The sequence below is a fragment of the Melanostigma gelatinosum genome (assembly GCF_949748355.1).
Source record: "Melanostigma gelatinosum genome assembly, chromosome: 24".
NCBI classification, from domain to species: domain Eukaryota; kingdom Metazoa; phylum Chordata; class Actinopteri; order Perciformes; family Zoarcidae; genus Melanostigma; species Melanostigma gelatinosum.
Window position 1 is genome coordinate 5,248,864 of NC_136657.1, and position 24,419 is coordinate 5,273,282.

Consider the following 24,419-nt stretch of genomic DNA (forward strand, 5'->3'; position numbering starts at 1 on the left):
ACAGATCCAGTATAATGTACCGTACTGGTGCTGTACAGATCCAGTATAATGTACCGTACTGGTGCTGTACAGATCCAGTATACTGTACCGTACTGGTGCTGTACAGATCCAGTATACTGTACCGTACTGGTGCTGTACAGATCCAGTATAATGTACCGTACTGGTGCTGTACAGATCCAGTATAATGTACCGTACTGGTGCTGCGTTGTACCAGAGCTCCTGAACTGGTGACGAGTTGCTTCACTAAATAAGGCAACATTTCAGAGAGGGAGAGGCGTGTTGCTAGTTGGCAGAAAAACTTCACACGTTCACTTCGGTGTGTGTGTGTGTGTGTGTGTGTTAGAACAGATGGTGACGGTGCATGAGTTGATGTGTGTGTATGACGTCCAAATTACATCACTCAACCCACCTCCTTTGCCAAACACACACTCGGACACGCTCTTACGTACGTGCTTGTATTTATAGCGTTTCTGCCGTGTGTGTGTGGTTTGTGCCAGTGACTACTTGTGTGTGTGTGTGTGTGGGTGGAGGATATCTCACAGTCCGGCAGGTGGAAATCTTTGCGTGTGTTTCCTGCTCGTTGACGCGTAAAGGTGCAATCTGGATGTCTGACTGAGAGGACCTGCCTCACACACACACACTCTCTCACTGTTAACACTGTGACACACGCACCTCATCTCACACAGTTATTCCAGGTCTATTTCTGGTTGCCTGGCTCTTTCACTCGGCTTAGGACCGAACCACAAAAAGAACGGGATTCACTTTGCGTTCGTCTGGAGATTCATGGCGGTTGTAAAATGACAAAACCCCGGCGACTGAGAGAAACGCCCCGCTGGTGATGGGAATCATTTCCGCGGAGGCCGTGCAGTGCTGTAACTCGACATATTAATAGGTTTGAGTTGTTGTTCAATCACCAGAGTGCTTGAAATGCGTATTAATTTCATCCCCAGTGATACCGACTACAGGGATAATTAAAAATGTACTATGTGCATACTGCTAGTCTGACAGGGTCGAACCGATCGGAGGAAGCTGAGTCATCAAGCGGTTTCCCTTTGACGGTACAATACTCTTTTCAGCAGCAGCTGTTTGGCCTCACAAAGGTTTTGGGTTGGGCTTTTGTGACATTCTTTAAGCCTTGTGTTCAGTTTTAGGTGTGTTTGCTGGTCGTGACACTTGTCCCATTCAGCCATGGTGTTTGCAGCCTGCTTGTCCCGCCTCATCGGGATTATGTTGCTCTGATAACCGGTGGCGACCCAGTACCAAGCTGTCCTCTACCTGTAGCTGTAATCACAGCGGCTTGAAAGATTCTTTGTTTTCCTCCCCAGAACCGAGCTTCACGGTGGCCCTGGAAGCCGTCCTCAACCCCCAGATGACGGCCAAACCCACAGAGCTGGCGTGTCACGTGACCAACATTACCCATCTACCCCTGGGAGGCCGACTAGGTGTCACCTGGGAGCACACCACACTTCCTGGTACCTTTTTTAATCTCAGAACAAAATCTCTTACGGGCGTGTAAAAGACTGGAAACCGCCACCTCTCAATGCGTCTCCTGTCCGATCCCCCTCAGGTACAGGCAGTGATCCTCAGACCTCGCATCCCATCGGCTCCCTGGACGGCCACGGCAACCTTCTGCCGGGAGCGATGTACTCTGACCGGCTGAAGAGCGGCGCGATGGCTCTGACCAGAGTCCAGCCCGACACATTCAAGCTACTGTTCCTCCGCACGCAGGTGAACGTAATGACCGACAGAAAGCTTGTTGATGTCTGTGGTATGATTTCTAATGTCGATCCCTTGTTTTCACCGTCTGCAGGAGATAGACATGGGCCAGTATGTGTGCAGTGTGTCCGCCTGGAGCGTTAACGGCCAGGGCGACATGGTGAACACCGCCGAGTATCGGAGCTCGCAGCTGGCTGTGCGGTGGGATACCCAACGTGAGGAAACTTCATTTATGTGCCTTCATCTGTTGTGTTTGGTGGACTATATCACTGAATGAGTCCGGGCACTTCAAGAGAAACACATTTTGTGATATACCCAACCTACTTTTACACATTACCCGTAAAGGTTACTTCAGATTAAACTTGTGATGCAGATGAAAACATTCGGCACAGACAGAAACAATGAATTATCTTTCTTCTATGGGGAAATCAACATTTAATGAGCTACTTATGGGAGAAATTCAGAACCATTAACTCGCATTCATGACTAAGAAAACTCTCACACTGGGGCCAGCCGGTCACAGTAACCCTGCTGTTGAGTGTCATGAATACGCTCTAATGTCGATATGCCATTTCCAGACTTCATAGTCAAATCCTCCAACACAACAACAGACCTCTTGTGTCTCTCTCTCACACACTTCCTCTGTTTTTAAGTCTCACTTGCTGAGCTTGGTGCCCTCAATTTAGCTAATTGAGCCATGATGTAACGGCATTGCTGTGTGTGTGCGTGCTTTGAATCAGAAGTTCATGTTGTCACTTCCTGTTGGGGATTTCCCCCTCGGACCCTCTGGCGGGCTGAATGATGTCCTAAAGTTTATTGATCGGTGTCATCTTCAGGTCCCACTCTGAACGTCGTGGCCATGCGCGTCCGTGAAGCCTCAGTGGGCGGGGCTACCTTTGAGATGAGCTGCACCGTGGCCACTGGGAACCTCGGGGAGGCGGGCTACTCGGTGCTCATCCAATCACAGGACAGCCTGGAGGGCAGCGTGAGAACCATCATGACCCTCAGCCCCGACAACGTCCTGCAGCACGGCGGAGCCACAGACCCCAACAGGAGGTACACCTTTATACTTATACATCAACACGCGTGAACCGTTCAGTGGAGTTTTATTTTGAAATGCATTTCTCGCCGTCGACTCAGAGACGGCCTGGTTCTGACGAAGTCTGGCCCGGTAGAGTTTCGGTTTCGCCTGGCGGGCGTCCAGCTGTCCGACCGAGGTTTCTACTGGTGTAACATCACCGCGTGGACCAAACAGCAGGCGGGGCAAGCTTGGACCAAAGCCACCAACGCAGAATCCAACAAAGTCAAGATCGACTTTCAGGAAAATGGTGCGTCAATATGTGTGTTATGTGTTCACTTGTCCACAAAACTTAAATACTTTCTCATAAAGACAATGCACTCTTGGTAAAATATCCCACAACCAGGCTGTGTACAGTCAGCGTAACAGAAGGCCACATTTTGGAGAAATACTTTCTAACACGAGTAAGATTCATCAATAATTTAAGTTTCATAACAATCTGAACAGATGGAGGAAAAAAAATCCAAGTCCCTGGAAGAGTACCTGTCTAAAGATGTGTTCTGTACATTTCTAGAAGTTCCACACACATTCTCCTCCCACAGAGTGTTAATGACAACCAACATAAATTATCTAATAATGTAGAAAAATAAAGAAACGCACACCTTGAGCCCTTTGACGCCCACCACAGCCACTGGCCTACTTAACTATCTTTGATCTGACTGGGAAGTGGGAGACGGGAGGAGGAACAGGAGCGTCGGAAAGGCGAGGAGGAAGAAGAAGAGGGAGGCGACAAGAAGGAAGACAAAGCAAAGGAGGTGGTGAAGTGGGCTGAGGAGGGGGAGATGAAAAGGTGACGAGAAATGGTAGAGGGGGTAGAGAAGGAAAGGGAGGGAGGAAACACAAAAGGATGGTCGGAGCAAAGATGGTGAGGAAGAAAAGGAGGCGAAAGAGGATGAGGAGAAAGAAAGAAGAGGGAATATTGCAGGAATGCAGGAACTTACCTTTCAAAACAAAAGTTAGAGTGCTTCACAATAAACATCTGAAAAAACTAACCAGCAGGTAGTAACACAAACGCGCATCAAACAAAACCAAGAGAATATTCGTGTTTTAATTTCACTTTGTTCCGCATGTTTGATAGAAGAGCTGCAGTGTTTTCAACCATCTGAATGAGGTTTGTAGGAGGAGAAAAAAAAAAAACTGTTGACGCGAAGAGAGAAAAGAAGGATGGGCGATCTTCTATCCTTCCCTGGGGAGGGCAGTAGCCCTTGAGCATTACTTCCTCTCTCTCTCTCTATCACTTCCTGTTTTTTCCTCCCCCGTTCTATCCTTTTCACTCTCTCACCCCCACTGTCTCCCTCCCTCTCTCGCTCTCTGGGATGTCTTCAAAGTGAAGCCCTTTGGCCAATCAGCCATCTGCATAGAGCTGCACCGCTGCTTTCCTTTTCTTTCTCTGCCTGCGTGAGTGTGTGTGTGTGAGTGTTTATGTGTAATCTTTCAATTGTGCAAGTGTGTGCATCCAAGTTGAACGTTTTGAGTTGATCCCACACAGGGCAACACACACACACACTGACAGTGTTCATGCTTCAAGCTGAGACGTTTCCAAGAACCTCTTAGGGACGGAAGTTCTTCGTGTGTGTGTGTGTGTGAGATCACATCCACAAACTGGCGAGCCTCCCAAGGTTCCAGCTGTATCTTGAATGTTTCAGACGTGTTATGGCGTCCCTGCCCGTGCAGGGATCTTTTCTGCGCCGTATATGGAGACCCAAAGTCTCAGCAGCACGTTTAGTCTTAAATGAGTCAGTGTTTCAGTGATTTCGGTGGATGGATGGTAACATAAATACGGAGTGGCCAGAGGAAAAACATGTAATCATGTGACTACAGTAAGGCTAGTGTGAAGATTTACCAAGATCTTCTTAAGTTGCTTTAAATCTGACGTTTCCTAGGATTCCACATTTGCAAAGAAGGGGAATTCTGTTTTTACAAGCTGAATCAGATTTTTATAGTTCATTCCTGTGGGTTATTCTTTAATCCCCAACTTTCCCACTGAGATCTGGAGACTCCACAGAAACCACACAACCTGAGGCACTTCACTCTAATTGTTTGGGGCTCGTTCTCCTTTTTGTTTTTGCTTCCAAATAAGTGTTTCACATAATTCGGTTATACTTGTTTAACACAGCCTGACGTTGTCGCATCTCGGTGGGTAAATATTTTAGCCGGCGACCAAACACGAAGCCCACGTTCGATGGAAAGAGAACTCCTCATTTATCTTCAAATGCTAAAGCCGGCAGTTATGTCCTTTTAGGAATGACCAAACAACCAGAGAACGCTTGTGTCCTTGTGCCAGAACTTTTCATATTCTAATCATCCAAAATATCTGCACTATTTTCTCCCCGTAATCTCGCATCTGCCGTCGCTCCTCGGGGACCTGATTGAGTTCTGGTATCTGTCGGTTGATGTTTGCCGTCTTATTCGAGCCGATGTGTTTTGGGTGTTGCAGGCCCGTCCTTCGCCGTCGCCCTCCGATCGGACGCCACCGTCGTCTATCCGTGGGAGACGGCCAAGATGGAGTGTTCGCTCAGCGTCTCTGGATCGTCCCCGAAGACTCGCGCACACACAGGTAGAACACACACACACACACACTCTCGTGAATCACAATCAGCTACTGCTTCTGTGTTTTGTTCTTTCTCCTGAGTATTTTAAGAAACACTCGCACACACTCTTTGTGTGCGTTCTTCACCTGTCAACCTGTCAACGGCACCGCTAATAAGAATGATGTGCCTCCTGTATTTCAATTGGTTGTAAAGATGAAATAGACGCTCAGCGACTCTCGCTCGTATTAACGCACGCATAAACACAGCCCTCTAAATTCTTCCACTTTCTCTTGTGGGTGTGCGTCTGGTTACGTCTTGTGCTGTAGACTGTAATAACATTCTATCTTTGCTGTTCGCTTGTGAGAGAAACAACACCATGGTGTCACATCAGAACGCAATTATAAATGGGTTTGACAGGGCTCAAGTCTAACTCAAAATCGTTCACTGCACTGCAATAAAACTACATTTTTAAGTGTTGTCAGTTCCCGTACACGTATATTCCCATGCATATATTTCTTCACACATTATATATGATTGTGAGCAGGAATAAAGGTGCAGATGAATGTTTTTTTTGACTCTACGCCTCATGTCCCGCATTGCGAACGAGGCTAGACGACGAAAACAAAGTGTAAAGCGCAGCGCTGTGATGCTCGCTGTACTGAATAACAATGGCAATATTCACGTAAAGTACATCAAAATAGTACAAATGTAATAAATGTACTCTGCTGATTTGATGTATTATTTGTGAAGAAGCCTCCATCGCTCTTTCCCTTCTTAACAAACGAACTATCTGCAGTGCAACCCACAACTATTTCTTCTTCTGTCCTCCCTCCCTCTCAACATCCATCAGTCTCCTGTCCTCCCTCCTCTTCCTCGTCACTCCGTACCGCCTCCTCCTCTCTGTGCATCTTTCTTTACATGTGTTTTCTATCTTACGTTACAGACCTCTTGTGTGTGTGTGTTTGGAAATTATTTTGCAAACGGAGCGGAATACAGCTTCCTCTCGTGCTTGAACATATACGTGTTTCTTTGCACCTGCATCCTCGCAGGAACATATGTGCGGCATACATGCAATGTATGCCCATACATTAACACAAGTGTTGTTTGGCAGCAGTGGAGCGCTGCAGGGATTGGTGGGAAGGTGGCGGCGGAGCGAGCTCTCGCACACAGCTGCACCATGGGAAGAAATTCCCCCTCAGCATCACAGCCGATAGGGAAAGTTACGCATGGACGTGTTCGCTATGGGGAGGGAGGAAGGAAGGAAGGAAGGAGAGGACTGGTGTAGGGTGCATAGAGGTTCTGTATTTTCTGGAAAGGAAGAAGTAGCAAAGCTTATTTACGGACAAAAGTGTCCTGGTTTCATAGATCTCACTGTGAACAGTTGTCATCGGGACTACCTTTGAAGAAAGTCTCTTTAAAGTGTCCCCAGTGAGGCCGGTGCTTCAGAACAGGCACATTGTGTTCTGAATTTATTTCAAACGGATGTATAAAACCATCCGCAGAAGCATTGACACTAAATGCAAGGCCAGAGACACTAGCAGGTGTGTATTTTGGGTGATGTGACTCTTTTTAAAAGCATGTAGTTTCATCATTTTAGCCTCTTTATTAGGCCGTTTCCTCAAGGTAAACCGCATCCAACCGATGTGCATTTTGTCTGACTATTTTCAGCTGTGGATTAATTCACATTTGGTGCTCTAGTGAGTGTTTCCAGCAGCAGGAATGGTGTGTGTGGGATCAAAATAAACGACAGCGCTCGTGTTCTCTGTGATGAAGGAACATTGATGTGTTTTTGATAGTTTTTATCTTACGCTACATATTACTTCCATAACTTTTGCTTCCAGCACCGACAGAATTGTGAAGCCCTTCAGTGACCGAGTGTCTCAGACCGGCCGGGTAACTCGGGGCAGAGAAAGCAACTGGCGGTGTCACGAGTGTGAACCACACGCGCGTCAAACGTTAAGTCATGGGACCAATTAGCCAACGGGTATCGAGTGACGTTTGTCCACAAAGGCGTGCCGCTCAGTTTTGGACGGCCTAACTGCCACTTCCTCAGGTGTTCTTACTCACATGCACGCACACCAAAACGATATGTCTTAAGGGTGTGACGGCGTACTGGTGTTTGGATTCCAGGTCGATACAGCAGTTCCAGTTGAGTAATATGAGCCATGTCACAGCGTGTGTGTGTGTGTGTTGAGCAAATGATTGGTTAATTAGTTACCAGCTCACCTTTTACAGCTCATTGTTCTGACACAATAAGATGGGAAGGGAACTTCAGGATTTTACTCAGAAGGTTGAGCAACAGAGTGTGTGTGTGTGCGTGTGAGAGACACACATTCCTTAGGGATGGCTGAGAACAGCTCTCCTGTTGGAGCTTGTTTTTATGATGGGCACGGTGAGACACACTCGCACACGAAACGTCCCTCGTTATTTCTTCATGAGGTAGTTAGTGATCATATTCACTGTGCCGCCTCTTATTTATGATCTGTGGCTCGGGAGGTAGAGCGGGTCGTCCTTTAATCACAAGGCTGGCAGGTTTGATGTGTGTGAGAAGCGAGTTGTAAATCGCTTTGTCCTGTAAGGTAGAACGGCGTCATATAAATGCAGTCCATTTACCTTTTATTATCGAAGCTGTTGACTAGCCTCAGGAAAATATGACACTCTGTGTGTGTGTGTGTGTGTGTGTGTGTGTGTGTGTGTGTGTGTGTGTGTGTGTGTGTGTGTGTGTGTGTGTGTGTGTGTGTGTGTGTGTGTGTGTGTGTGTGTGTGTGTGTGTGTGTGTGTGTGTGTGTGCGTGTGTGTGTTTGAGACCTTACATGAACCCGGATTAGAGAGACTCACCTGTGTACCACTTCCAGTCCCCCCCTCTAGCAGCGATGCCTGCAGATAGAGCGGCTGGACTTGCTTGCTATTCACTTTCAGACTTCAGTCGCTTCTTTCATCACTTCCTGTCTGGAGATTTGAGAGCAGAATTAAACGTGCGTAACGATGTCAAATCCATCTCGTTTAGTGAGGACTGCTTCCCCAGTTTGTGATCAGTCTTTGTTGTTGTCAGGTTTGAGCCGATTCCCTCCTCAGTTTCTACAACCATCGACACTGTATCGCCATGCTTTGTGCTCGTCTGGCTCCTTCTGTCTCTTTGACCTCGTGTTGTTTCGCCGTGACGCGTTATCTCGGCGTGCGGACACACGGCATCCATCACCGGCGGAATGACTGGCATGTCGTGGCAGCGAGATGACATCACCATAAGATATTTTTCCCTACTGTTTTGAAGCACTGAAGCCGTGGCAGTTTGGGTTTCTTCCGCATGTTGCCGGGTTTTCTTTTTCACTTTCTGCTGAGAATTCTTTTGTTAGAATCACTGCATACTCCTCTGATCCTCCTTGGAGAAAATAAAGCTTTGTACTTCACTGGCTCACACACAGACGCTCCCTTTATGCCAGGAAAGTAAGGCACAGAGTCACTCACCATGATTTTATCTAGATTTCGTTGTTTTAAAGGGACTAATCAAGGCAACTAAACCTTTGTGTGTTCACAAATGGCAATCTGTAATCTTAAGAATATGTTTTAAAACTATTCTGTATCAGTGTGCTCTTATGCAACGATGTAATGTTTGTTATATATGTACTCAGAAAGCATCTCTAAATGAACACACGTGCACCGATCGCTAGTTTTCTGTTGGCAATGGATCCGATGTGTGCTCGAGACCCAACTGTGCCGTTCCCCTCAGCTCTGAGGAACGCTGTAGCTTCTTGTAGCTCGTTGTTCTGGTGTTACGGCGCATTCCGCTTGTTCTCGGCGTTGTTTCCAGCCGCAGCAGGCAGTTCAGTACAAAGGCCTCTTCTAAGCCGACTGTACGCTACCTGCCCAGCATCTAACAGCAGATGGATGAAGTCAGCGACGAGCTGGTGAACACAGTGGAGCACCTGAAGAGTCACTGCAGGTCAGGTGACCACAAACACGATTCCAAAGGAACGATATCGCTGCTGTACCTGATTGGCTTGAAGCTGAACGTCGTCTGTCAGCTGACTTTTTTTTTTTATGGACGTCGCTGTTTTTTTCAGGCACGCTTTCTCACCTGTAAGTACGTCTTTCAGTAATGGCTGCAATTAGCATCCATGCATTTTAATGAGTGCAGAACCAGTTCTAGTGAAGGAATTTTTGCCAAACACCTGGCAACCTGAACCATATTTAAAAATAACTGTGTGGTAAGTTTAATGACACATCCTTCTCTCCTCTTTTGGCTCCTCTACTCCTCATGTCCTCCTCTCCTCCCTCTCTACTCACACCAAATTACCCAGCTGTCTTTGCAGGGCCGACAGGCAGCCGTTAATTAGCCAATCTCACGCTCCGTTAGCCGGCTGGGGAGACAGAACGAGGTAGAGGAAGAAAAGGCGGCGAAGATGGGGAAAAGGTGGGAGTGAATAGGGGAGAAGTGGAGGGAGCCAAACAGATTGTTAAAGTGAGCGAGAGTGGAAGAGAGTGAATGGAGGAAGAGTGGCTCGGCAATGGCATGCAAAGTTTCCTAAAGAGAGCCGGCGAGGAAGAACGGGAAGAGCTCTTGACCGGAGAGGATGGACACTGGTGAGGGGATGAGAGCAGAAAGACGAAATGATTCTCACTCCATTAACTGTTTCTGGTGAACTTATTTTCAAATGGTTCCAGTTGGAGCCACCAGTGTCCCCAGTCTATAAAGCAGCTTTAACAACGCTGGGAGTTGAGTTGTGAACGGTGAGAAATGCAGATGAGGCCTCTTTTGTCATGAATGCAAAAGCTCTCGGTGCAAACTTCCTATTATCTTTCATGCTATTTGCGTTTCGGTTCCATTCGCTCACTATTTCTTCATCTGTTGTCAAGAACTGTCTTTCTAGTGTTCAGTGGCCTCTAGATGACTGCAAGAAATCAAACTACCACTTCTGTTCAGCTGCTCGGCAGAAGCGAAAGACGAGTCTCGACTGAAAAACATCAAACGCATCAAACGGACGTTTATGGTAAAAGAGAGAAAAGTAGAGCAAATGGTGGCGATCCAAACATAAAAGAGAGAGCTGGGAGAGAGGAAAGGACGGTAAAACACAAATTGAAAATGTTTGAGCTAAACAGCAGAGCGGTGCCATCATTTTCACTCCATTAGGTCTTCCAGTTAAGCGGGAATGGGAGCGAACATGCAACTTTAAAGGAATCCTCCAAAATGGCAGATTGCTGCAGTTTTTTTTTTTTTAAGGAAAAGTTTTCTTCTGTTTAGGTTTACAGTGGAAGTCAATGGGGACATTCAGGAGAAACCACACGTGTGGCACAAGGTCCGAGGACAGGCGTCGATTGATTTAGGTGCCAAATGTTTCAAAATATGAACGTCAGTTTGTATTTGACTTGAGCTGCTTTTGTACCGGATATCACAAAGAGATGGAAGTTAGATGTTGACTAATATCTACATCTTCACTTGCAGTTTGAAACCTTGTGCGTTAGAAATGGATTTGTCTTGTTTTCTAGTCAAATGCTTGTGTTCTGTGCTTGTGTGAGCCAAAACAAATTAGTAAAGTCGATGAATTGCTGAGAATTAAAACCAAAAACATGTGTTTATTTAAAGGCTTACAAGTTAAAGATAGTGTTGCTGTAGTTTTTAATTCATAGATATTAGAGATAGATCTGCTAATTCCACACTGGGAAAGACAGAAACAACATTTGAACCAATGCAAACCCGCGAATTGGCGTTGTGTATTCAGAATGCGTCTGCATTAAACACGGCGAATATCACATGAAATTTGCACTCATTTGCTGGAGGTCTCATTCAGCGAGTCAGACGGGGACTTTGCTTCCCAGTGACTTTGTTTCTGTGAGGCTAAATCGTGTTTTTATAGTGTTTAGTATTCCACTCTACCAGGGCTGTCCTGCTTTATGGAGCAGAGAACACACACAGTTTCATTAGAAGCTCTGCTGGTAATTGTGTGTGTGTGTGTGTGTGTGGCAGTTGTACGTCCTGGACTCAAGGGATTAATCCAGAGAAATCCAATCAGACTGTCTTCATTTCCACAGACAGCCATTTTAGTTTTATTAGCCCAGACAGGAGGCAGATATTCTATTAGATGTACTGTAGCTCCGCCTCAGCCGTCCGACCACCAGGGTCTTCCTCCCTCCCTGCTTATTGAAGCTCAAACAGTGCGACTGGTAATGAAGCTAACAAAGTTGTGAACGTGCGACTGCTCGTCTCATTACACCCACCAAAAGCTTTGACAGTGTTCCTACGCATTGAACGCCATAGCTGTGTGCCGTTTCACCAACCTTAGTCTAGAAGTCTGGTGATATTATATATATATATATATATATATTCTGATGTATCTTCATCCTCCAGCTTTGTTTATCCTTAAGAGGTCCGTATGGTCTGCGTTGAGCAGAGGAACAGCTGTGGGCAAGAGGCTGTTTGTCAGCCTGCTGGTGGGGGATCAGATACTCCTCTAGCAGCACCTCCCATGAGGAGGAGGAGGGGGGGGGGGGGGCGGGGGTGTCTCTGCCGATACTACGAGCTCTCCAAAGATGTGCTGGCACTGCTGAGGGCCCCTTTGCTGTTGATTTCCGGCTCCGCGGTAAACAAAATAATCCTCCTCAGTATTTTCAAATCCCCTTCCGTCATCCTCGGTCTCCGTCCTCTCCGCCGTCAAGAACAAAGAAAGTAAAGGGTGGAAGCTAACTGTGGGAAAGCAGAGGCTGTCTAATTATAGCTCCGTTCCTGGAAAAGTATGGGTGTCGTGTCCGAAACGAGCAGCCGGAGTTCACGCGTCAGTCCTGCAGAATTGTGCAAAACGCGTCTTTGATCATTAACGGCGGTGTCGGACACTAACCTGGTGCTATCGGAGTCAGCTCGGCAGATTTTAAATGATGTGATTATATAAGAATATAGTCACAGTGGTTATATAAGGCATGAAAACAGTTGTCATACATCCTGCCATCAGAAGCAAATATATTGAAATGTGTTGCGCTCACAATAAGGAGTTATTTTTACCTGCTTGTAAACAAATAAAATGGAAAAACAAAGTTACCAACATTGGGAAAACGTCAAATTTATGCTCTATCGGTTATGATAACTGGGAGCGTTGCACTGCTACGAGAACGGGTTGTAAACATGCCAACAGCTGGAGATAATCGGCTTTATTTAGAGGTGAAACTGACAGTGAGAGCACATCAAATGTGGCTCATAATCCCTCAATGCACAGGAACACTTTGCACGCAGCAGTAGTGAAAGCAGAAGCAGGAAGTCTGTTCCTTTTATGATGTGTTTACAACACAATGTTTCATTCTAGATTCATTTGCCGTCGACCAATCGATTGACCGTTGCAGCTCCAGACTTTAGAAACAATGCAGCATACAATGCTATCAATACAATTGCATTTGATTTACCAAATGGACATATTACATTGTACATAATAAGGAAATAATCTGCTAAAATGAACATTTTGAGAGACAACCTACCAGTCGTGGGGTTTGGCGTGACAAAGTTTCCCGATAAAGATCAATATAAAGAGACCACGGGACACTGAAGTAAAGCCAAGGCCGGCGTTATTACTGCCGCTGCTGCTTGTGCCACTACTGGTTTTTAATGATGTAGCACTTGAATATTAAAACCATTAGGGAAGAGAGGAATTGAGATGTGATTCATTACTCTGCTGTGGGTGAGTTCACTCCTCTCCCCTCTTCATTATACTCTCTTCTTCCTCATGTCTCCATCTCTCATTCTTTCCTGTCTTTTTTTTTTTTTTCTTCCCTTAATTGTTTTTCATCAGCGTTTGTCTTTTTTTTTTCTCCGCGTTGTCGTTCTCTTTCGTATTTTTTTTTTTTTTTCCATCTGTATCCTCTATTTGTCTCGTAAATGTCAGAGGATGACTCAGGCTGTGTGTGTGTGTGTGTGTGTGTGTGTGTGTGTGTGTGTGTGTGTGTGTGTGTGTGTGTGTGTGTGTGTGTGTGTGTGTGTGTGTGTGTGTGTGTGTGTGTGTGTGTGTGTGTGTGTGTGTGTGTGTGTGTGTGTGTGTGTGTTACAGTGCTAATAGTCCCTCTCTCCCTGACAGACTAATGACTAGTTTGTGCTTCTCTCTCTCTCTCTCTCTCTCTCTCTCTCTCTCTCTACATCTTGGAAATAATTAGCTCGCTCACCCCCTTTCCAAAGATTACATCTATTATCACAATTTCCCCCTTGTCCCTGTTTTCTTTTGTCATCACTATCCTTTATCTGTCACATGTCCATCTTTTTTTTCATCTTCTTCGATTGGAGGTGTGTGTGTGTGTGTGTGTTATCGCCATAGCCATCATGGAGGAATTGGGGCTGCATTGTACTGAACATCCAAAGATAACGCTCTCTCCGTGTCGTAATAAGCGCAGCAACGCGTCTTTGTAAATACTGGAGGTAGAGTCGCATTAAAAGACGTCTCAATGCAGCACAAATCATTCCGTGTGAAACAACGCTAACTGCAGGCTGAAGTACAAGAAAAAAGAAGTTATCACAACCCTTTCACCAGTCGTGCCTCTCTCTCTAACTGCTCCGTCAAATGAAGCTGCCCGGGGGTTTACCCTGCATTGCATTTAAGGAAGTGATGTCATGCAACATTAAAAGGGGAAATGTGTCTTTTAATGTTCGCTATTTAACCGAGGCGGTTGTCCTTCGTGATGGTGCTGATGCTCTGAGCTGAATGTTACGTCTTAATCCACTCCTAGCTTTGAGCTGGAGTAGTTTTTATCAGTGGTATTATTGTTGCAATCACAACAGAATCGCTTTCCCTTTTTTCCTCCTGCTAGCGTCAAATTTAGCGACTTATTCTCTTCTGCCAACAGCTCGGTGTCGCTCCCTCGCTGCCACCGACACGACCACTAAGCTTCATGCAAATGTATGCGCAATGGCCAAAACGCTGATGGTGCTCCATAGCTGTCACATTGTGCAATCAATATTTACTTCATAATGATATGTTCAAGCAAACTACTGCCACTTTTAAGCTTTGGAAATTGGTTGAAACCAACACGCATCACAGCTTCACTTGAATCCCTCTTCCTCTCGCTCTCTCGCTCTCTCAGACGACCTGGCGTACGAGGTGCGTTGGTTTTTCACCAGGCTGCGCGGCGGAGAGACGACGACCCAGCTGGCCAGCGTCGACCGCTTCGGCATTGTGAGGAAAGACGCTCGCAACTCGTCCAGCGACGTTTCGGCGGAGCGCAAAGACACGCACACCTACATGTTGAACATCCACGGCACTCAGGACAGGTGAGTGTGCTCGTGGGTAAACGGGCGGCGGGGCGTCGGCGAACACGCCTCAGAGCTCTTACTGTGTGTCTGTGGTCTCCAGTGACAGTGGGGAGTATCACTGCGTCGCCACGCCCTGGTACCTGTCGGCCTCCACGGGAGCCTGGACTCAAGCCGGAGAGCTGACGTCATCTCGAGTCTTCCTCACGGTCCGGTTCGCCGGTGAGATAACACTTGTTTTTACAACAGAACGAATATCAGCTGTTACGTTATCTGCTCCTATTAAACAACAGCTCTCTGTCTCTGTCCCTCTGCAGTGTGGGAGTCCCTGAAGCTGCCTCTCTTATACGGAGTCGCAGCCTCAATAGGTAACCATCCTGCGTTTCATGTTTCTTTTCTTATTGGCGCTACTGAACCCACCAACATCCGGTTTGTCGCTGTTCCGCTCAACGAAATGTCGAGTTAGACGACCGAAAAGTTTAAATGCAGCTTCCAGCCAACAGCAAAATGTCACAGAAGATGTGTAAAATGTTTATTTGTATGTTTATTTGTATGCGCTGGGGACGTCCCCAGTTGCTATTCATAAGGACGGTCTTAGAGGCAGCTGTAGTTGATGTCTGAGTCGTTCCGGTGCTGTAATGGCCTCTAATATCGATTCTTGTGCCACTTTTACCGTGTGGGGGAAGTTGTAGCAGCTGTAACTGTCTTGACTGGGCGGATGGGTAATGCTTATGGTAATAGCAGCAGTAGAAGAAGTAAACGCACTGGTGAAAGGTTACAGATGAGCAGTAGCATCAGTAGAGGAACTAGAGGTAACATGGTGTCCCCTCCGTTGTTAACCTTGTCCCGTGTCCCCCCCAGGTGTGGGCCTCTTCTCGCTGGTCCTGGGTCTGGTTTGCGCCCAGTGCTGCTGCCGCAACACCACCCACACGCCGCGCTCGCGCAACAAACTGATGGACCTGGAGATGGACTGACAAACACTTTCCCCCGCACCCACCCACTGCAGCGCTCACAGGAAACACCAGGCACACGGCAGACACGCGCCCATAGACGATTTCTGGGACACCCAGTTGTTTCCGTGCGACGGACGTTGGGAATAAATATAAAAAAATACCGTGCAGTGGAGGAGCAGGGGATTTTTTTACAAGCACCAATGGGACTTCAATTTCTATGAAGATCCATTGAAATAATAACTAAAACCATAGCACTCCAGGAAACTCCGAGGAGTTTAATTTTTGAGGAACAGGAGGCTTCTGAGACATCACTGCCGCTTTGGAACAAAGGACCACTAAACAGATCTGCTGCCTCTGTAACCACTTGGGATAACACATGGATGGACTACTTTTTGTTTTCTTCCGATGCCAAGCGCTTCCTGCAAAGAACAACCAGATGAAGGGCGGCACGCCAGCTGAGTTTTCGTTGTTTCAGGAAGCACGGAAAATTGAAAGGGGGGGTTTCGGGGGTTGGAGAGGCGTGCGCCTGCACCGCCAACGTCTCCCCGTTAAACCAGCAGCCTGAGCCTTATCTCTGTCGCGGAGTGAACGCCGCGTTCATACGGGCCGCTGAAAACGAAAAGTGGTATCGCACGACCACCCCAGAGTATTCCTTCCTTTACCTAAAGGACCAGATTTATTCTCAGCTCTAGTTTTTTGCAAATTACGAGATTTTAAAATGACATTTCTAAGCTTTACAAGGAGATATGCAGTCAGTGTGTTTGTGTGTGAGATATAATCTACGTGGTGCCAATGTTTGAACTAACCGAGGTGTGCTTGGTTGGTATCGCCAGATCAACACTTGAACAGCCGCACAAAGTGGTGACAGCAAGCACTCTTCTTTTCTAGATATTCAGAAATGTATCCTGCTGTTATTTTACCAGAGTCTCGTGTGTGTGTGAGTGATGTGCTGCAGTATGTCAGACAAAGAGTTGCATGTACTGTTTTATGACGACAGACTGACGTCTGTTATGAGCAACACAAGCCTTTTTCCCGGGTCACGTTTTTATGACATTAACGTCCCGATTTTGAAACCTGTGTGCGACATGACTTCCACGTTTCAACAGGAAAATCATGCATGTTTCTCAGTTTTTAAACGTTTTGGCAAATAGGTTTATGTGCCAAGATAAGCCGATCGATATCAATAACAAGTCTGTGCATAAAAGTATGACGCTGCAGTCAGGATGTGGTTAGCCTAGCTTAGCATAACGATGGAAGTGGGGGGGGAAACAGCTAGCCTAGCTCTGTCAAAAGTGAATTAAAAACTCCTCTTCCAGTCTTTATGCTAAGCTAAGCTAACCATGTTCTGACTAGACGCACAGACATGAGATTGATCTTCTTTTCTAACTCTAAAACAAATAAGCTTATTTACCAAAACGTTGAACTGTTCTTTTAAAGATGACTTCGATGAGTTGTTTTTTTTTGGGTAAATTCTTTTGTTGTCACTTTTTGGTTTCGCGAGGCTCTTGCTGGCAAACAAGCAGTTCTCAAGACTGTTCCTTAAACTAGCTAGAAACGTAACCAGAAAGCGATCCAACGCGCAAGATGTTTGGTCTCGACTCACAGCTGTAGAACAAAAACATCACCAGCTGATTTATGGAAGGAGCTTTGTGCACCCGACACGTTCCAGCTGACATCTTTTTGGGTTTCTGTGCTGTTTCTACAGCGACTGGATGAATCGTTTTGTCACGTTGGCTGCTGTGTGAACGCGCGCTCACAGTTCCAGCAAAAAACAAGTTTCTGTCCAAACCCAGCAGGATCCACACAGACCTGTTTGTGAGACGATGTGCCAGGCTGCGTTTCCTCCGTCCCTGACTGGGCAAGAAGAGGCCTTTTTGTTTGGCTTTTTTTTTTTTCAATAGTTTCTCGGCGTTTTAAGCAGCGATCCGAACTTCATGAGCAATATCAGGCTGTAGTCAGGTCACAGCGCGCGTAAAGCTGCACTCGGGACATAAAACGGGTGTTTTCTGATCGGATGTTACAAACGAACGATGTCTCCTCCTTAGAACTTTAACTTATTATCCAATCAGAACACAAGGCCCGAATCCATGAAGATCTCTGACTGATGTGTATGTGACACCGTCGGCTAACACGTGGCCATCCTGCTAGAACTACAGCAAAAGCCAGTCATAGAAATATCGTGTTGTGTGTGTGTGTGTGTGTGTGTGTGTGTGTGTTTTGATTTGATTGATGGTGACGGTTGCTTCAGAAACTGCCAATACGTCTCCATAAAACCCACTCCACAGTATTCCAGATGGGTTTCGGCACCATCATGAACACACGTTCACCATGCAGGAGCACGCGGGTGAACGACAGGGCTCCGTACCAAATGCTCTTAACAGGAAACGACGCACGCGTAGCATCGATACCACTGAACGTGCCACTGCAAGCTTCCTCCAGTGTCCTTTTCATTTTGGCATTTTGTCGCAACCAGTATGATGAATAATGTTTTTTTTAATAAATAGATTTGTAAGATGTATGAATTCACTGGTTCTGATTTAATTGTGTGTTCATGCCGATGTGTTTCTGCTGCTTAAAGTTATTGTCTGAATAACTCCGGTAGATATTTCCTCGTGGCCCTGGCCCACATTTGCCCTCTTTCTGTTGAAAATCTCGCTGCTGAATTCATTTTTTCCCCCCAACAGGATCTGATGTGGTCGTGATCAGAGTTCTTGCTGCGCGACTTGTGACAAATGTGGGCCAATTTGGTTTTTCTTCTCCGTCTCTGGGCAAGCCATCAATCAGGTTTTCCTATGCTTGCAAACAACTTCAAAAACTTCAATCAGAATAAATGCTTTCTAATTCGACATTGGACCGCAGCTATAGCTCTTCCTCTTCCCCTCCATGTCTTTAATACTGTGTCACCCATCCCCTTGTTAGTCTTATGGGATTTATTTCTCTCTCTGTTTGTAGTCTTTCTCTGTGTGTGTGTTTGTCACCACTCTCTCACTCCATCTCTTCTATGATTCTCTTTAGCTTCCCGTCGCCACACTCATCTCTCTCTTTCACTCTTCATTAGAAATGCAGATGAGTCGAAACCTCGGTCGCGCTCTTGGGTTTTGATTTTTTCTTTTCCACCTCTGAAACACCACTCCATCCTCTTCCTCTCTCTTCCTCCATCACTCTCTCGTTCTCTCATCTCCACGTGAGATGGAGATGAGAGAAAAGAAAGATCCGGTGTCGACTGGCTCGGGTCTGTGGCTCTTCTAACTTGCGCTCGTGCTCGCTCTCTCAGGGTCCATTTGACCCAGTTTGCTCGTCTCTGTGTATGTGAGCGTTCGTGGCCTCGTCGCACCATTGTCTTCCTTACTTGACTCGGTGGGTGTGATTTAAAAACAGCCCGGGATATTTTCTGTTTGCCACCATTCACCCCTGCTGTGTCGAAGATGACACATTTCGTGGCGTTGCCCACCGGCTCCGACATGTCTCAGCTTGAGGGTTGCTCCACATAACAAAGGAATTTCAGATGGAAAGATTTAGCAGTGCAAGAAGAAGAGGCAAGCAGCCTGTTTTCCCCCAGAGTGTACCAGAGGTGACACGTTTTCACGTATTCATTGTAATCAACTCTGATGTTTACAGCTGCTCCAAACAGCCAACATCCTCGGCTCCATCGCACCAGTCTGCGGTCTGCTTCTCGCACGTTTAACGCCGTCATTTGGTGTCTTTCTCCCCCCCCCCAAAAAAAAAATCATTGGATTGGATACAAGCAGTTTATTAAACCGATTTGTCTCCTGATGTGCAAACGCTCCGAAAAGAAAATGCAAATGATTCGATTTTCATCCAAAAAAACTTTAACTTGTGATGCATTTTATCCAATTTTCACTCAATTTCTATACAAGTGGTACTCCAGAGATATACAGTGGTGTTGCGCTTCCATAAAGCTGGCAGAATTGCGAGAGAATGGGCTCATTATTGCAGCTACGATTGCATGATCCCTCACTGGCTTCCCACAGGTGAGCATTAAAATGAGTTTCCTGCAGGATTCAACTCCAAACACCTTCTGATAAATGTCTTCTTTCCATCGTGATATGCTACTTTTGAATAATACATATTCATTTGAGTTGATGCCGGTATTTCCTTCGGAGCAGGTTGCTTTAAAATCTGTCTTGACGGAGCAGCGCGATTGGCCCGAGGTGAGATCTCACCGACGGGGGTCCATGTGGCCGAGTCACTAATCACCAGCAGCAGGAGGTCCACTTCAATTAACTGCCAACTGTCGCTGTTCTTTCTCACACCAACGCTCACTTCTTCCTAAACCCCCGACAGGTGCTTCTGCACCATCCGCTCTGGCTCTGACCGGTGTGGCCTCGGTTTACCCACAATGCTCCACTGTGGCTCCGAGGCCGAAGGAGCCACGCTTTCATAAGGTGTGTGTGTCTGGTCTGGCTCTTATTGAACTATTTCTGGAGTAACTCCCCCCCCCCCCCCCCCAGTGTGTGTTCACAGGAATGCAGTGACAGTTTCCATGGTGAGGGGAAGGGGTTGACGCGTCGTCACTGCATTCCTGTGAACACACAGAGAGATTGTATATGAAATGGGGAGGCGCAGTGTGTGTGATTTATTATTAGGAAGAAGATATTTGACCTCACTTCTCCATAGATCTCCCTCGTGTGCTTTCGTTCTCTCGCGCACAGATACTTCAGATCGTTTTCAGAGCCCCTTTCATGTTCTGTAGACTTTCTCTCAGTTGATTTATAAAACATTCAAACACGGACACATTAAGAGGGGACCGCGCAGGGAAGGACGTATTAGCTTCTAATGAGAAACCTTCAGACTCCTCTCAAAAAAGAAACCTTTCAGTGTGTAAATAGAGTTCATTCAGATCAGATGAAAATAACAGATCCTGGATCCACGTGGCCTCTTGTTTCCACATGCACAATTTTAAGTATTGCGTCAGAAAAGCTGTATGGAAACTGCACCATTTGATAAAACCTTGTCAATTGCGCGGAAATATTCTTTTACGGTTGCTTGAGATGGTTTTAGAACACTTAACTCAGGTGACTGAACAGTTCTCCGAGACGTGCATTTGTATTGCAGAGGTAGCACAACCAACATTTAGCACAGCCCGGTAACGTGATTGGGCCTTCGACGCTCCACCTGCAGCGGTGCCACCCTGCAGACAGCCCGGTCCTGCAGCACGACTTGTCCTTGTATGGTGCCGTGTCTTCAACATGGCAGCGCTCCAGCTCTGCAGCAGGCACGCATCCACACAATGCAAACACCTCCAAGCATCCACAGATGACTGGTCCTGTAGGTATGACTCCACCTTATTGTCTTTTGCAGCTGTGGAAAGAATATGTGACGGTGTATTATGAGCACTGATGTGTTGAAGTGTAAACATTTATCCCTGACGTATAACTCTCATTGGGAGACGTACAGTAATAGAAGGCGCCGTGTTTGATTTAGGCCCTGCGGACTCGGTTGTCGAAAATAGTGTTTTCGCAGCCCTTAAAATATGCAGACTCGTGCGCTGTGCCTCCACAGAGCGGCCAGTTAACGGACATCTAACCTCCTGAAACACTGACTCGAATACAATTACGCATTGCTCACAAGAAAAGCCCAAACTTTACTAAACACATAACAAAATGAACAGTAACTTTTACTTTGTCTCGCTGTTGAGCGAGCGCAACCTGCAAAGTGAGTTAAGAGACGAATACAGTGATAAAAGTGATAAAAGCAACACTCTCTCTGGCCCAGAGGCTCGCACACTGCTATCAATGGCTGCCAACACTGTGGTTGCACGTGGTCGGAGTGTGAGAGCGCTGCAGGGCTCGCTAATATATTTGTGCAAAAGTGAGTGTGGATGTGACCGTGTGTTACGGCACGTTACCATGGCTGCAGCAGTGTTAAGTCGAGGGGAGCTGTGGCGCACAATGGCGTCCGCTGACAGACTCGAAACAACCGGTCGAACGTGCCGCGGAGCCTCGCTTTTAATACCTCACAGCAATTGTATCCTCCGCTGAATGTTGCTCGGCCACTTCCTTCATCCGCTCCAGTTTGCGCCTCACAGAGCAGTGCTCATGTATTATACACAGTGTCAGATCCCATCATTATCTTGCTGACCCTTCATTATTCTGCCTGTAATGATGCTCTGTGGGTGCTCATATCCAGCCTGAGGCCAACTTACATGAACCTCTTCTCCACGGAGAGTTTGATTCTCTCAACAACTTATTTTGTACCCCGGTCACTCGTGGCTGAATCTGATCTTCAAATAGCACGAGGAAAGAGGTCAATTGATGGCAACTTACAAGCTGCAACATTTCATATTTGCATGTTTTCAGTGTTTCAGTGCGTTTATTAAGACTGGGGCTGATTTTTTTTCTTTCACTTGACACTGGAAGCAAACCCGTCCAACAATAAGCTCAAGAACTGTATTAAAAAGTTGACTTTCTCCTCTGACAAACCAAGCAACTCGGAACCTGCAGACCCAGTATCCTCAGAGCATGCAGCGCTCAACCAGCGATGCTGAACCAGCCTCAGATGCCTTTTCTCATGAGTTTGCAGCCCCTCTCTTATGCTTTCTGATCCTTCAAAGCTCTGAGATACATTTGGCCTTTTTAAGCAGTGCAGCTTTTCTGTTATTTTGCATGCACAAAAGTGCAGAATAGACACTACCTGACCCGGTAACACGACATGTCAGAGGAGGACACAAAACGAGTAGAAGTCAAACTGTGCCTTGGGTTTATAAGGCCTCCTTCCCTCACTGTGCTCTCTCCTGTCCTCCTGGGTCGGCTCCTCCGACACAGCACCAGCACCGCCTATGGCTACAGCTCAAACGAAGGGGCAGATTTATGCATCCACAATTTTTATGTTGTGCTCAATCCAAACAATCTTCACCTAAAACCAGCGTGAAATGTCTCCTTCAGAATAAGAGTCTTCCTCCAGCAGTTTTCTGTGGTTTATTATGCTAAACACTCTTAGATCAGCTGTATTTACAGCAAAGGGCTGGGGCAATACTGTTAGCAGATGGAGTTCCACTACATTTTCACCAAGTGCCTGAATGCCCAGAGGACACGCTCTAAACATGACCTGGACTTCAGTGATGCTCAGAGACCTGGACGCTTATCCCCCCAGCAGCCGCAGCATTTCACTGGCTATGAATCATCAATGCCTTATTCCTGAAGTCTGGCGGAGCTCAATGATGGTGTCATTTGTTTACAGTTACTGCAGTTCACATTCTATGTTTCCACTACTGTCTCTGACACTGATGAATGATGCACTGATGTTAAAATGTTCCACATTAGGCGCCTTTGTGTTTATGGTGGAGTTGATATGTGTATTACGGAGAGGAAGCTGCGGTCAAAGCTGTGGAAGAATCGATTCGGTTCATGAATAATAACGCAGGAGCCAGACTTCATCATGTTAGATATTTACATCGAGCATTTTTTTTGTTTTGCATACATCTAAGTTTCCCAGATGTTCAGCGTATGCACTCCAAGTATCAAGTGTATGTACGGGGATAACGTGACTAGAGACACAGCAATAGGCCGTTACTCTATGGATATAACACGCAGCCGTGCGGTTATATGAGTCCACACATATTCAGGGTGACTGAGGTCGGGCGCTCTGCATTCAGCAGCTGACTGGCCTTCATCACTCAGATGGTCTGACTGTCTGAACCAGGACTTACTGGATTAACCCTCCTCCTTTCTTGCTGGGTTTGCTGTGCATGGTTCTGTGTGTGTCTGCCTTTACTGATTGTGAAATACCTTCACATTACACACAGTCTTCTGATTCTTTGTTAAAGTGAGCCCCAAATAAACACACCTGCAGTTACTGATTATTCCCACAGGTGTCGCCAAAGAGAAAAGAAAACTGATCCGCAGATTGTGACATTAATATGAAAATATTTATTTGAAGATTTAAACTTTTTTATTTCCTTGTGATGTTGCCAAATCCGCTTTCTTTGACGACTAAATTGCCATCTTATGATATTAATGTTTAATTTCAATAATCAAAATTCCCTTTTTCTGATTTCTGTGAAACATTCAATTATGCCCTTAATATCTCTGGTAGAAGAGCAAAAATAACTCAACTGTTTTATGTTAATGTTCCAGTCTCTCTATTAATTGTCGTCCTGGGTGAAATTATCATCCATATATTTGAGCTGTTGACTCATTAAAAAAACAACCTCTTACTACAACCGAATGTGTTTCCAGCAGAGGATGGAGCCCTGCAGTGTAGAACTGTTGCTGATTTAGAAACTGAATGAGCTTTTTCAAATTGAATTTGCTCACAAAGGTTTTCAGCTCTTGTATTGTTCTCTCGTCACTCTTCCACTTCTTCTTTCTTGTGGCGGTATAATGCACTTGTTGACGTAAAACATCGGCTAAATGAACGAGATGTCTTTTTGACTCTGTCCCGGTGGGAACGTTTTGACTTTGGAAGTCTTTGTATTCCATAAATTTACAGCTCGGAGTGCAAATTTGTTTGCAACTCAAGAGTACAACATCTCATCTTCAAATAGGCGTGTGACCAACGCCGGAAGCGTTACTCTCTCATTCGAATGGTTTCATAATCTGCTTTCAATGACTCACAATGCCCCTCAAGGACTGTTACCAAGTTAAATACATGTAAGCACACACACACACACACACACACACACACACACAAGTTACATAAGAGCTGTGACTGCATCGGTTGTTACTTCAAGGAAAGAAAAACAAAGAAAGAGAGAGGATGATGGGGTTTATTCCTCATTCATCCGTCAACTTCTCTCTATCGCTGATAAAAAAGCTGAGCTCGCGTTTGGTGTCAGCATGTTTAGGTGTGTGTGTGTGTGTGTGTGTGTGTGTGTGTGTGTGTGAGGGAGGATCAGATGTCCCCCTAGACAATAAGATGTCCTTATTTAAAAAGAGGGCGAGACAGAGAAGAAACAACCAAGAAAT

The 24,419-nt window shown here is 46.1% G+C and overlaps 1 protein-coding gene across 1 annotated transcript in view; it reads left to right on the forward strand.

Annotated features, from left to right (window-relative positions):
• ptgfrnb (prostaglandin F2 receptor inhibitor b) overlaps window positions 1–18,010 on the forward strand; it is a 31,530-nt gene extending 13,520 nt beyond the window's left edge. Inside the window, exons 6-15 of the mRNA XM_079296557.1 lie at window positions 1,326–1,472; window positions 1,568–1,728; window positions 1,811–1,931; window positions 2,553–2,772; window positions 2,857–3,044; window positions 5,232–5,351; window positions 14,374–14,560; window positions 14,643–14,761; window positions 14,857–14,907; window positions 15,401–18,010. Coding sequence (XP_079152683.1) covers window positions 1,326–1,472; window positions 1,568–1,728; window positions 1,811–1,931; window positions 2,553–2,772; window positions 2,857–3,044; window positions 5,232–5,351; window positions 14,374–14,560; window positions 14,643–14,761; window positions 14,857–14,907; window positions 15,401–15,513 — 1,427 coding nt within the window. The 3' untranslated portion in view covers window positions 15,514–18,010. The remainder of the gene's footprint in view (window positions 1–1,325; window positions 1,473–1,567; window positions 1,729–1,810; window positions 1,932–2,552; window positions 2,773–2,856; window positions 3,045–5,231; window positions 5,352–14,373; window positions 14,561–14,642; window positions 14,762–14,856; window positions 14,908–15,400) is intronic.
• The last annotated feature ends 6,409 nt before the right edge of the window (window positions 18,011–24,419 follow it).